Source organism: Notolepis coatsorum (assembly GCF_963971535.1).
Source record: "Notolepis coatsorum genome assembly, chromosome: 7".
In the NCBI taxonomy this organism is placed as follows: Eukaryota; Metazoa; Chordata; class Actinopteri; order Aulopiformes; family Paralepididae; genus Notolepis; species Notolepis coatsorum.
The window spans coordinates 152,857,694-152,871,385 of record NC_140171.1 but is presented as its reverse complement, the minus strand read 5'-3'; the positions used below and the strand labels follow the sequence as shown (position 1 = coordinate 152,871,385).

At 42.9% G+C, this 13,692-nt stretch overlaps 1 protein-coding gene across 1 annotated transcript in view; it reads left to right on the top strand.

Moving 5' to 3' along the window:
* The window catches only part of LOC311231814 (uncharacterized protein), a gene marked incomplete at its 3' end in the record, with an annotated part of 90,537 nt that overhangs the window by 32,134 nt on the left and 44,711 nt on the right, over positions 1-13,692 (top strand). Inside the window, exons 2-5 of the mRNA XM_084318437.1 lie at positions 4,736-4,813; positions 4,917-5,027; positions 11,390-11,503; positions 11,945-12,058. Of these exons, the coding sequence (XP_084174563.1) occupies positions 4,783-4,813; positions 4,917-5,027; positions 11,390-11,503; positions 11,945-12,058 (370 nt within the window). The 5' untranslated portion in view covers positions 4,736-4,782. The remainder of the gene's footprint in view (positions 1-4,735; positions 4,814-4,916; positions 5,028-11,389; positions 11,504-11,944; positions 12,059-13,692) is intronic.

Genomic DNA, 13,692 nt, shown 5'->3' with positions numbered 1-13,692 from the left:
GATTTGGATGTTATTCTTTGAAGTTGTGTTACAAATGGAACGGTCTTTCCCCGCCGAACACAAGTTACTTAACGTTACACAGGTTGCGCTATGCAGATGCTTAGCTTGCTAACATTAAAATAGCAGTGTAACTTAATGTTACACTATGCATGCTTGATGCAAGCAGAGCTCTCTGTCTGTCTGCGTTCGCACCTCTCAAGTACCCTGTAACACGCAGCGGGCCCCCGCCTCCCTCCCTCCTTGCATTCCACCCAAAAACTGAATTTCAGTCCAGTTTCTGAACTATTAACAGCGGAGCTGTTTTGTAATCTTCACTCGTCTCGCACACTGCAAGTAAATGATTTTTCCGGTTCGCACACACGCATATTATTAGGGGCAAATACGAGGGAAATGCTCGCACTGTAGAGCATATATATAATTATATATATAATTAGTAAACTGTCTGGGGCTTTTCTTGCCCCCCTTAACTGATTTTCGAGGGCATTTGGTCAATTTTCGAGGGCATTTTTGCCCCAAGCCCCCGTTAATTTCGAACCCTGCTTGCAACTTACTGCTGGTAAAATCACTGTTTATTTCTCGTTTTGCATAGTATTACATTCCACTTCTATAAACAATCAAAGTCCTACTGTAAGAGCCTCATACGGGTCAATTAAAGCTTTTTGATTAGTCTTTGCTTCGAGCTAAGTTGAACTGAACATTTCACTGTCAAAAGCGCAAACTTAAACAAGGTTGCGTCGCAACACGGTTTTCAAAATAAAGGTCACATATACACATACCGTAGTAGGCCTCTCAATTCTTATAAAAAAAGTCCCAGATATACATAAACATGGCATAGTCTGATCTCTATAAACGGCCCAACACTTTGATCACTTTAGGCACCACCCTGAAACCAGTAACATCACAAATATGAAGCGGGTAATTACCCATAAAAATAATAAACCTTTCATGGGGTTATTTACAATAATAATAATTAATTTTATTTATAAAGCACTTTTCATTGTGAAACAAAGGTATGCAGAGTTTCTTGTCGTCCTGATTAATGCAATGGTGTGTGTGTTGTGGTGATCTCATTCAAGGAGCACTACAAGCGCGCGCACACACACACACACAGTTTGTTGTTTTTGTTCTATTAGTGATTTACACACTTTTTCAGTTGGTTCATTATAAAAGATACAAACCTGAAAACAAACGCACTTAAATGTTAAATAAAAGGACCACAGTAATGAGGCAGGAGGAACATATTTTTTTGCACTATAATGGTACAATATAGAGGTTGGTCATGCTGGTAGAGGAGGATCATCAGTATATAGAGGTTGGTCATGCTGACATCATGCACTTGTCCTAATAAACTAACCTACACTGTAACACGCAACACTTTGATAAACATTGTTACTCAGCTGATAGAGTTGTACCCTTCTTGCTGTCTTGTCGTACAGAACTTGTAAGTCGCTTTGGATAAAAGCGTCAGCTAAATGACTAAATGTAAAATGTAAAGAGACCCAAGGTCGCTTTACATAGGGGGGGGGGGTAACAAAGTAACAGACAGTGGACAGACACAACATATACATATAAAGTGAGAGATTAGGGGTTAAAGGCCAAGTTGAAGAGGTGGGTTTTGAGTAGGGATGCACCGATATGAAAATTGGCCACTGATACCGATACCGATTGTTCAACTAACACTATCGGCCGATACCGATACCGATACCGATACTTGTATATTTGTATATAAGTATTTGTAATTTTTTTTTTTTTTTTTTTATGAAACTACTGTATATTTGTATGTGTATGTTTGTATTTGTAGGCCACTTTACTTACTTAAAAAAAAGGAAACGTCAAGAAATATGTTTATGGTATTAATTCCACCATGCCATGTAGCACTATTTCTCTCCCAGTATCGTCTGGCGCCCTGCAGATGGATACTATTCTCTCAACCAGAGCTCTCAGCCAATGCAATAGAACCATTTTGATTGACAGTCGATTCGGCCAATTACGCCACACCGCTAGCACCCACCTCCTGCTGTTCTTACCACCAATCGGCAAGCGTTTATTCATTTTCTACTTTCGGGCATGCCGCCATTGATCTGCTTGCGACTCGAGAGCACAACAAACTTAACGTAGCTAATACCTTAGCTGCCCGGCCCGCCGACCAGCGCTCCATGACCAAATGAGACATAATGATTTTACTGCAACAAATGTTATAATAAAACAAAGCCTTTCTATACATTTGTCTGGTTGAAAACTTTATTAACAGATTGCAGAATGGGTAGTTGGGTACGGAATGAGCAACGGAATGGAACTGAGCTATGAACGGAATAATGCCTTGCTTACTTGCTGTGTTCGGGTAAATAATATGCTGATGTTATATTGAACGTGTAACACTAACTATATAACGTTATTAACTAACTAGCTACCCTACCGGGAGCTCACGTTGATGCCTGGATGGTGCTAGCTAACTAGCTACCGCACCGGGAGCTCACGTTGATGCCTGGATGGTGCTAACTAACTAGCTACCGTACCGGGAGCTCACGTTGATGCCTGGATGGTGCTAACTAACTAGCTACCGTACCGGGAGCTCACGTTGATGCCTGGATGGTGCTAACTAACTAGCTACCGTACCGGGAGCTCACGTTGATGCCTGGATGGTGCTAACTAACTAGCTACCGTACCGGGAGCTCACGTTCATGCCTGGATGGTGCTAACTAACTAGCTACCGTACCGGGAGCTCACGTTGATGCCTGGATGGTGCTAACTAACTAGCTACCGTACCAGGAGCTCACGTTCATGCCTGGATGGTGCTAGCTAACTAGCTACCGTTCCGGGAGCTCACGTTGATGCCTGGATGGTGCTAACTAACTAGCTACCGTACTGGGAGCTCACGTTGATGCCTGGATGGTGCTAGCTAACTAGCTACCGTTCCGGGAGCTCACGTTGATGCCTGGATGGTGCTAACTAACTAGCTACCGTACTGGGAGCTCACGTTGATGCCTGGATGGTGCTAGCTAACTAGCTACCATCCCGGGAGCTCACGTTGATACCTACTAACTGGCTACCGTTCTGTGATTTGTTTACTTCGAGGTTGAAGAAAGTGCACTTTTAGGTTGAAAGAACGGGGGCCGGGGACGGCGTTGTGCAGGTCGCGACGCGTTTTGCCTTTTGACGCGACACAAATTTATCGGCTACTGCCATCGGCACATTCGAGCTTATAGGCCGATTGCAGTCAACGAGGCACTTATCGGCCGATACCGATACCCGACCGATACATCGGTGCACCCCTAGTTTTGAGCAGTTTTTTTTAATGAGTCCAGAGTTGGGGCGGTGCAGAGTTCTGCGGGGAGGGAGTTCCAGGATCTGCCACACTGAAAGCTCTGTCCCCGAAGGTCCGCAGTCTGGTTCGGGGGATGGAGAGCTGACCAGTGTCCGTGGATCGTAGGGACTGACTGAGTGTAGGGGTGGAGGAGGTCAGCGGGTGAGGTACTGAGGTGCCAGAGCGTGAAGGGATTTGTAGGTGAGCAGGATTTGATGGGGAGCCAGTAGAGGTGGATGAGGGTGGGGGTGATGTGCTGCCAGGGTTTGGTTCGGGTTAGAACCCTGGCAGCTGAATTTTGAACATACTGGAGCCTGTCCAGGGGTTTGCTTGGGACCCCGGACAGGACCCGTTGCAGTAATCCAGGTGGGAGGTTACAATGGATGAGGGTCTCAGCTGTGGAGTCTGAGTGGTTGGCATGTTGTTAGCTAGCTAGCAGGGTACTGCGAGTAGGGATGGGTACTGAATTCGGTACTTTTAAAGGTACTTACCGAAACACGTCGGTACTACTGAGTATCGATTCACGTGAGAAATAAAAAAAAATAATAAAAAATTACACTTTTTTTTTTTACCTTTTTTTTTCTTTTCATGTCAACGTTCACACGCACAATATACGCTTACCTAGGATTTCACTTGATTCAACAACAAAGCAGTCGGGGCAATGGCAAGCCGAAAACGGTCGAAAGTGTAGTTATTTGAAGTTTTGATTTTTTTTTCACGACTGATGTAGATTACATTTTTAGAGACTAAAGTACCGAAAAAAGGTGCCGTTGGGTACCGGTACCGATTCACAGGTACCGGTACCGTATCTGTTCAAATGTGAACGGTACCCATCCCTAACTGCGAGGCAAGCAGGTCGACTGGAGGTCCTGAAAAAGGAGACAGGCAGAGGTTTAGGACATGGCAAACGGAACAGAATAGAATATTCAGAATAGCAGGGTTAAGGCTGGAGTCGCGACTAACATGTAGTTAAGTCGAACGACGAATTGAAAATGGGGGACCCTGATGTAAACAAGACGAAAGTCTTTCTCTGGTCTGCAACAATTGTGAGTATTGAGCCGTACTGTATTGTACCCATTCTGCAATCTGTTAATAAAGTTTTCAATCAATCAATTCAATCAAAACCCTATGCTGCCTGGCAGTGACCACGCCCCCCACTAAATGTATTGACAGAAGATTATGACAGAGGAGGTGCCGGATCCGATCAAATAGGTGCCGGTCCTGGCACAAATTAAGTCCTGCATTTATGTAATCTGCTTTGAATAAAAGCATGCCAACTAATTGGCCAACAGTTCTCATTCTTTTCCCCTCCATACTGTGATGTGATTGGTGGAGAGAAGTCTCTATATATGTCCTGGCTGACCAGTCAGTTCCAGACTTGGATCTACAGTATGGGCTCTCTGTGACCACCATCTGCATTTATCCTTGTAGCAAAACTCCAGTTCCAGTAGAAGACGTCCAAGATCACACCTACTAGAATGAAGGAGGAATCAGACCAGCAGGACCTCTGTAAGTCAGAACAAGACTTCCTACTGAAGAGACTTTAGTTTACTCTCCAGACCCAGACGTAAATAAAGACTAATATGTTGAGTTGTGTTTTCCTCTGTCCCAGATCCACCCAGAGACCTACTGATTATTAAAGAAGAAGATCAGGACGCACTAGAGCTGCCCAAGGAGACTTCCTTTGAGATGAAGGAGGAGCCCACAGACCACCAGGAGATCAGTATGTTGTTTCTTTCTCTTATCTTGATTTAGGCCATGGTTACACTGCTGAATACAGCAACGTTTTTGTTGCTGAATAATTACGTTTCCTGTCCAAGTTAAAAAGAAACGCCGTTTTGGCAGGATAACGCGTTGTCCTACTGGCAATGCTGAAATTGTGTTTCCGTTTTGGATACTCGCCAAAACTCGCAGACAATGGTGCCATGTAATCTGCGCGAGCCGGATATGGAGCCGTTGTTGCTCAACGCCCATGCGCAGTAGAGACCCGCACGGTTATTTCCAGTGTTTACTAGGGGTGGGACGATACATCGATCCAGATCGATACATCGATGTAATTATCAACAATCGAATCGGATCGATGCGATGTAATAAGATCGATTCATATCGATACTCTTATTTTGAAAATCCTGTGGCGAGTCTCATATCCGCCCAAGAACAACAGCAGTAGCTCCGTGTGTGTAGATGTTACAGCATAGCATTCTCCCTTTCTGTGTGTGTGTGTGTGCGCGCGTCTTTGGAAAGACCAGATGAGGTCAGAGGAGTTTGATGTTTAAATGTTATTTAAACATAAACAATATAATACATAATAAATGTAGGCCTATACATGATCATGCAACATCAACAAATTGTTGTAGGAACGGTTTGGGAGAGGGAGGTTGTGAGTTTTGAGTTCCAAAAAATGTAGCTTAAAGTTTAAAGCTCAATATATAAAAACGTGGCACTTTACAGTGAACAGGAGGTCTATTTGTATTAAAAACAATAGATTGATTTTCCTTTAAATGTCTGGAAGAGCTCAAAAATACAAATGTCAAATGATATTTTCATTACCTTTTTTTTGTTGATTTAAATGTTACTGATTGTGTTAAATGGGCATATGATATCATCTCATATCGATCGCAGGCACCTGAATCTAATCGTATCGTATTGTATCGTGAGAGACTTTGTGATATCGGCAAATATCGTATCGTTGTCCAAAGAATCGATATCGTATCGTATCATGATGAAACTGGTGATTCCCACCCCTAGTGTTTACAGCAGAGCTGTCCCAAGGAGCTGCGGCTATCATGTGTTGTCAAGTTATTGTTATAAGGAACCCAGTCCAAGCTACAACAGTCTGCATTCCCTTAACAATTGTTTGTATTGAGCCGTATTGTATTGTATTTGTACCCATTCTGCAATCTGTTAAATAAAGTTTACATCCATTCATTCTGCTAGCATTAACGTTACCAAGCTGCTAGCCACAATGCTATACTGTTATACTGGCATTTTCCAATCACGTTAGCACGTAAGCTAACAAACTTCGCTGCTAGCCACAATGCTATACTGTTATACTGGCATATTCCAATCACGTTAGCACGTAAGCTAACAAAATCAGCGACAATCTTTTTGTCTAAACTCCGCTCTTGGTGGTCAATTGTGTTGTTGGTTTTGTTTCATCAACAAATGAGGCAGAACACACACAGGGCTGTACACTGCAACGAGATGGTCGCAAATTGCCCCCTAATTTGGCCGGTGCGAGTGAAAAATGATATCTACTCGCAAGCTTGCGAGTAGTGATTTCACCCCTTCATTCGCATTTCACTACACTAACATTAGCCTACAACCAGGGCTGTACAGGCGACATAATGTTGCGGTTGTATTTTCATTAGACAGACCAGAGCGGACCTTTAATAACATGCAATTTAATTGACACAAGCTATAGGCTAACGTTAGCTGGTGGTCCCGAGTGGAGCTATAGGCTAACGTTAGCTGGTGGTCCCGAGTGGAGCTATAGGCTAACTAACGTTAGCTGGTGGTCCCGAGTGAAGCTATAGGCTAACTAACGTTAGCTGGTGGTCCCAAGTGAAGCTATAGGCTAACTAACGTTAGCTGGTGGTCCCGAGTGAAGCTATAGGCTAACTAACGTTAGCTGGTGGTCCCGAGTGAAGCTATAGGCTAACTAACGTTAGCTGGTGGTCCCAAGTGGAGCTATAGGCTAACTAACGTTAGCTGGTGGTCCCGAGTGGAGCTATAGGCTAACGTTAGCTGGTGGTCCCGAGTGGAGCAGGGACAGTGGAAAAGTGAGGAAAGGGGGTGGGTTATATTGACAACGCTTGACAACAGAAGTTTAAACATAACTTCATATTTATTGGTTATTCGTTTCTGTATATCATCCACTTTCCATCTCCGTGTTAGACTCTTCCTGTTTACATTCGAGTGTGACGTCATCACCTACGGCAGCTTAGACGATCAAAACGCGATCCTAGAACAAAACCCGGGGGGGGGGGCTGGCTCTCTCGTGCGTTCTCGCCCCCTCTCTCTCTCGCTCTCTCTCTACATTCAATGATTTAAAGTAGCCAAACGTTACAGATAGTATAAATACTAACTGGATAGTTGATATAAACAATTAATTTCATTATCTGAAATATTCTAAAATCATTAAGTTTGCTATAAGCCATTATCCCTTTGTGTGTAATTATTATTTTCTCACAGTAGTGTGTGTATATATATATATATATATATTACGGCTGGGCGATAAAACGATAACTATCGCGATAAATTATTTCCTCGAAATAAACATGAAACGTGGTCGCAAAGTTTCGATATATCGATTTTCCAAGCTTGGATATGAGCACACGCACTAACAACCAATCAGTGAAGGAGATGGCCGAGAGCGAAGGAGACCCGGAAGGAGACCCAGAGGTAGGACTCACTCAACAACAAGGCTTGCTAGGCTAATTAGCTTGCACGGTGCTGTTTTATATATTTACGTGCAGAGTATGTGTGTGGCGTGAATTCTGAGGCCACGTTTATAGTAGTGTGGGGTATACAGTGGACGTTGTTTCAATATATTGTGGCGGAAGAGAGTATTTTAGTGTCATATTTAGCACATTGTCATGGAATACACCGCTTAGAAACAACAGGCTGGCTAGGATAACTAGCTTGCACGGCGCTGTTTTATATATTTACGTGCCGAGTATGTGTGTAGCGTGAATTCTGAGGCCACGTTTATAGTAGTGTGGGGTATACAGTGGATGTCGTTTCAATATATTGTGGCGGAAGAGAGTATTTTAGTGTCATATTTATTACATGGTCATGAGATACTCCGCTTGTCGGCTAACTGCTAACGTGCGCGGACTGATGACTACATCAACTCGACTCGAGACATTCGCAGCAGCATAACGCCCCGGGCTCACTGCTAATGAATTAATTTCACGCGCGGCTCCCCCGCGGGATTGCGCGCCTGGTCAGGCACACTGGACCTACGACTTGAGCGTGCGGAAGCGCACCGAGGAAGGCACATTTACATTGGGACAGCTGTAAATGCCTAGTCTATATGCAAAGTCAGTCATAAAATCTGTTAATAAAATATATGGCCGCGGGCTCACTGCTGACGAATGAACACGGACGGACGGGCGGCTGCCTCTTCACTTCCGCTCCCATGTTAACGGACAATAGTAGGCACACTGGCCGCGAGCGGGAGCGCGCCTCGCGAGCGGCAAGCAATTTTTTCGCCTCGATCCTATTTGAGGCGGCGCGCCACACGCTTTGTCACAGAAATACAATTGAATATCTGCATTATTACCACAGATATAGATGTTGTTCAACCAGCTGTGTCTGTATCTGCAAATAAACGCCCAACCCCCCCTGTCTGTATGTTTGTTTATACCTATAACTATTACAATGTTGCATAATAATAATAATAATAATAATAATAATAATAATAATAATAATAATAATAATAATAATAATAATAATAATAATAATAGCAGGATATAGCAGTCATTAAGTCAATCCACCTTGTCACCTATAATGACAAACGTTTTATTTGTTTCCTGACGGCTAATTATGATTATTATTATTATGATTGAACAGCAACCAGTAGGCTTATATCAGTGTATATTTTATTAACAGATTGCAGAATGGGTATACAATACAGTACAGCTCTTTCTTTCTCTCTTTCTCTCTCGTTTTCTCTCTATCTTTCAATAGATGTTGTTCAGCCAGCTAATGTGTCTATCTTTCCCAATGCAAATAAACAATATTACTATAGTTAGTACCCCGCCCTGTCTGTCTGTTTGTTTGTCTATCTGTCTATATCTGGTTGCCTGTTTGTCCCGACAGAGACAGATAGAGAGGGGGGGGGGGGGAAGAGGGGGGGGGGAGAGAGAGAGAGAGAGGGGGGAGAGAGAGAGAGAGAGTGGAGAGAGAGAGAGCTCTTGATGCTGCTGGGGCTCCACGCTGCTCTTTCGAGTACAGTCACACACTGATCATCATTCTAAAATGACTGACTTCGCATATAGACTAGGCATTTACAGCTGTCCCAATGTAAATGTGCCTTCCTCGGTGCGCTTCCGCTCGCTCAAGTCGTAGGTCCAGTGTGCCTGACCAGGCGCGCGATCCCGCGAGGGAGCCGCGCGTGAAATTCATTCGTTAGCAGTGAGCCCGGGGCGTAACACCGGTTCCTGACAGGCAGCGAGCGAGCGAACTGAAGACGAAATCGCGCGCGACACTGCCCTGATATGAGGCGGCGCGTGTCCGAGTGTGTCTGTGTGTGTGTGTGTTAACGGGGGCAAAGCAGCCTGTGATTCTTGACCAATAAAAAGTGTTTAGGGGCGGGACTCTGCCGCGTAATCGCTCAACTAGAGACACAGCGAGCGAATATTTGAGGGGGGAACGACATCGCCGCTCAGTTCGCTGTCGCTTGCGGCAGGTCAGGATAGTCTGATTGAAACAAATACATTTTAATCATTTTCGCAATCATGCTCGCTCGCGTCGCTGCCTGTCAGGAAGGGGTGTCAGAAGTTAATTAAACTTGACAGACATTATATCGACGATAATTATCGATATCGAGTTATATGAAAATAATTGTATAATTTTATCGCGATAACGTTTTTGGTCATATCGCCCAGCCCTAATATATATATATATATATGTGTGTGTGTGTTTGGCTAAAGTGGATAGAAAACACAGTACTGTGCAAAAAAAAGCACCCAAGAGTTTTTATATAAATGGTCTTGGATGTAAATAATTTTTTTTTATTAGTGTGTCAGTAGACTACTCTTGGTACATTTTCATTAAATAATTTTTTAAAGCATCTTCATGGTTTAATAATGCAAACATGTTGCAGGGACTTATTATAATCATCATATTGGCGTGACTGTATGCATCAAAGGGTTAAATCAAGCATTTTTTAGTGCTTTAGAGGAAATGTCAAAATATTGCGATATATATTGTGTATCGTGATATGGCCAAAAAATATCACGATATCATTTAGAGGCCATATCGCCCAGCCCTACTATAATGGTAAAATAGTTATTTAAAAATTTGCCCCTAAAAAATATTCTTTGCCCCTAAATTTCTCATTTAGGGGCAAGTGTGCCCCTAGTGAAAAAGCTTAGCGTACAGCCCTGACACAGTGAATGTATCCGTTTTGTTTATTGCACTTTCTTTGCTGAAAAGAAAATGCTACGTTGGCTAAATGGCTCACGCGAGGCATTTAAATATGGTAGATTGTTGATTTCTTTACAGGAAGTGTATTGGCACATTCAACTTTTCTGATTGGTTGAAAATTGCCTTCATGTTTGAACTACATTGCCACCTACTGCCACCTACTGCTTTGGCATTGTACTACATGTATATACATCACTGTGCTCAGGAGGCAAAAACAATGTCTAACTTGCCTGCCATTACGTTGTGTTCTGAAAAGCTAAACTGACCCTGACAACGAAACGAAAACTGGCCATTAGTGTAACCGCAGCCTTAGTCTTCTCCTTCCTCTGCTCCAGCATGTTTCTATGTCTCGGTATTTGTCGCCATTGCTTTCTCTCCTCTCATTCTTTAATTTGATCAAACTCAGCCTAACTCTTTGGAGCACTTTATTCTGGTAGCTCTTGTTCACATTCAGCCTAACTATTTGGAGCACTTTATTCTGGTATCTCTTTTATAAATGGAACACCTTTGTCCTAGTTCCCCTGTTGGATTGAATAGCAACCAGGAGAACTAAGCTGATAGAAGGGATCCCAACTGTGATGTATTAAGCCTTAGCTAAAGGGGTCAGTCGTCTTGTTTAACTTAAATAAATGTAATGGAGGAAAAGGAAGTATGTTTGATTTTAAATAAAGTTCAGTATATAAATATGTAAATACTGGAGTATTTCCTTAGTTGCTTGCTGTCTCCCTCTGCTCCAGATCTACCTCCAACTTCCTATCAATCATTAAAGAAGAGGCTCAGGACTCAATTACATCCTGTTTTAGATTTTGTATAAAGATTAATACAAAAAAAACAGTGTGACAAATCTGTAATTACAGAAGAAATCAGAAAGTGGGCAAATACTTTTTCATGGCACTGTAAATACTTAGTTGCTGTCTCCCTCTGCTCCAGATCCACCCAGTGACTTACTGATGATTAAGAAAGAAGAGGCTCAGGACACACTAGACCCAACCATGGATATTTCCACTGGGCTGAAGGAGGAGCCCACAGACCATCAGGATATCAGTATGTTACTTTTCTTTTTATTGTCTTTATTTTCTCTTGTTGTCCATCCTCTGTTGCAGCATAGTTATATGTCTCTGTGTCCACAGCTTTCGCTCCTCTTTCTTTCCATGACGTCTCTCAGTCTATTTGTCTTACTATAACAAAGTGTGGTATTTTCACATACTTTGTTGAAGAGTCTGATGGATGGAAAGTAAACTAAATGGCCATGTGTTTCATTACTCTCTATGACTGTCTTGCACTAGCTAGTAGCCCCTCCTGTATATGGCTGGTCCCTGGTCAAATACAGTTCGGAATTAATCCATAGGGAAATCTTTAGGTCCAGAGATTGAAGAGACCTACTGATTATTAAAAAAGATCTGTAATTACAGAAGAAATCAGAAAGTGGGCAAATACTTTTTCATGGCACTGTAAATACTTAGTTTCTGTCTCCCTCTGCTCCAGATCCACCCAGCGACCTACTGATGATTAAGAAAGAAGAGGCTCAGGACACACTAGACCCAACCATGGATATGTCTACTGGGCTGAAGGAGGAGCCCACAGACCATCAGGATATCAGTATGTTACTTTCTTTTTATTGTCGTATTTCTTTCTTTCTTTCTTTCTCTTTCTTAGACATCTTTTTAAGTCTCTAGATGTGAGGTTAAGAATTTACCTAATGCGAATTCTTAAAAATGAATATGATTATTTTTATTCTGTCACCTATTGATTAAGGCTGTAGAGGGTAGACGTCTGCATGGGCCTGCCATGTCTGCCCCAGCCTGGCCCAAGCCTGTAGCATTCAGGCCCGGCCCTACCCTAGCCCGAAAAGTTAAGCAATTATTCGGCCCTAGCCCGACTTAAGGCTGAGGCCAATATTACGATGTGATGATGGACATCACACACACACACACACAGACTACCTACGTTACACACACAAATGCTACATTAGGACAAAAAATGCACAATGCAATAACGACATAGCTCTGCGGCTAACAACGGCAACAATTACATGCCCACAGACATGACACTAAAGCGTACCGAAAACACTCTAACCAAAAGGCCAATTAATTTGAGTAAATCAGGATGGACTCACCGCTTCACTGTTAGATGAACTTCGGCAACAAAAACTTCTTGCGTTGAATAACTTTAACAACTCACAAATCTTCGCCAACCGGCTAAATCCAAGAACAATCATGCAAAACCTTTTACAGTTTATTCCACTCTGCTGTACATTCGCGGACGCTCTGAAGGAAAATAATGGCATCCACCGTTGATGGCTTCAGCTGTTCTCCTCTCCTCCAGCGTTCTCCCTGCGCTGCTGAAATATCGCTTGCTTCAGCTGCTGCTTGCGGGTTTACTCAACACATAGCACGCAAGTCTAGCTAGCAAAGGAAGCTTCTCCATCTCCGACACGCACGCTCTCAGCGGTCTAGCTTGTTGCTTTGATGGAAACACGACGCGAGGGCCTGATTGTGTGTGCGCGCACGACTTGTGTGTAAAATGAAGCGAGACAAATAAAAGGAGCCCGAGTCCTACCCGAACCCCATCTATGCATAAATAAATCGGCCCTGGCCCTAATCTGTCCATGGTGTCGGGCCCCTTCGGGCTTGCAGACCTCTACTGTAGGGTCCTTGTCTATACAACACAGGTAGGGATGTCCCGATCCGATCTCGGGATCGGGGCCGATCACGTGATTTTCCGAAGATCGGGATCGGCAAAAAAATTTAATAAAAAGTGATTTTTTTTTCTTTTTTACTTTTTTCTTTTTATTCAACAAACATGACCATGTTCACGTGTTAAACTCATACTGAGGCCTTAGATTGGCATATCATTCATTTATTTATTGTCACACAGAGCAGAAGAATTTTGCCAAAACAAACCAATAGTATCCAGCTGCAGAACGGCAGACCAGCCACACTCTCAGACCCAAATACAATTTTTAATTTTATATTTTTTATTCCAAATTACATTCACCCTGAATGTTGACGTTATCCAGGTGAAAAGTTAACTTCATTCAAGCGAGGCATTGCAATCCTTGACATAAATCATTTGATGTATAATTAAATCAAAGGAAATGCGTTTGGGTCTGAGAGTGTGGCTGGTCTGCCGTTCTGCAGCTGGGTACTATTGGTTTGTTTTGGCAAAATTCTTCTGCTCTGTGTGACAATAAATAAATGAATGATGATATGCAATTTAAAACCAAAACTAAG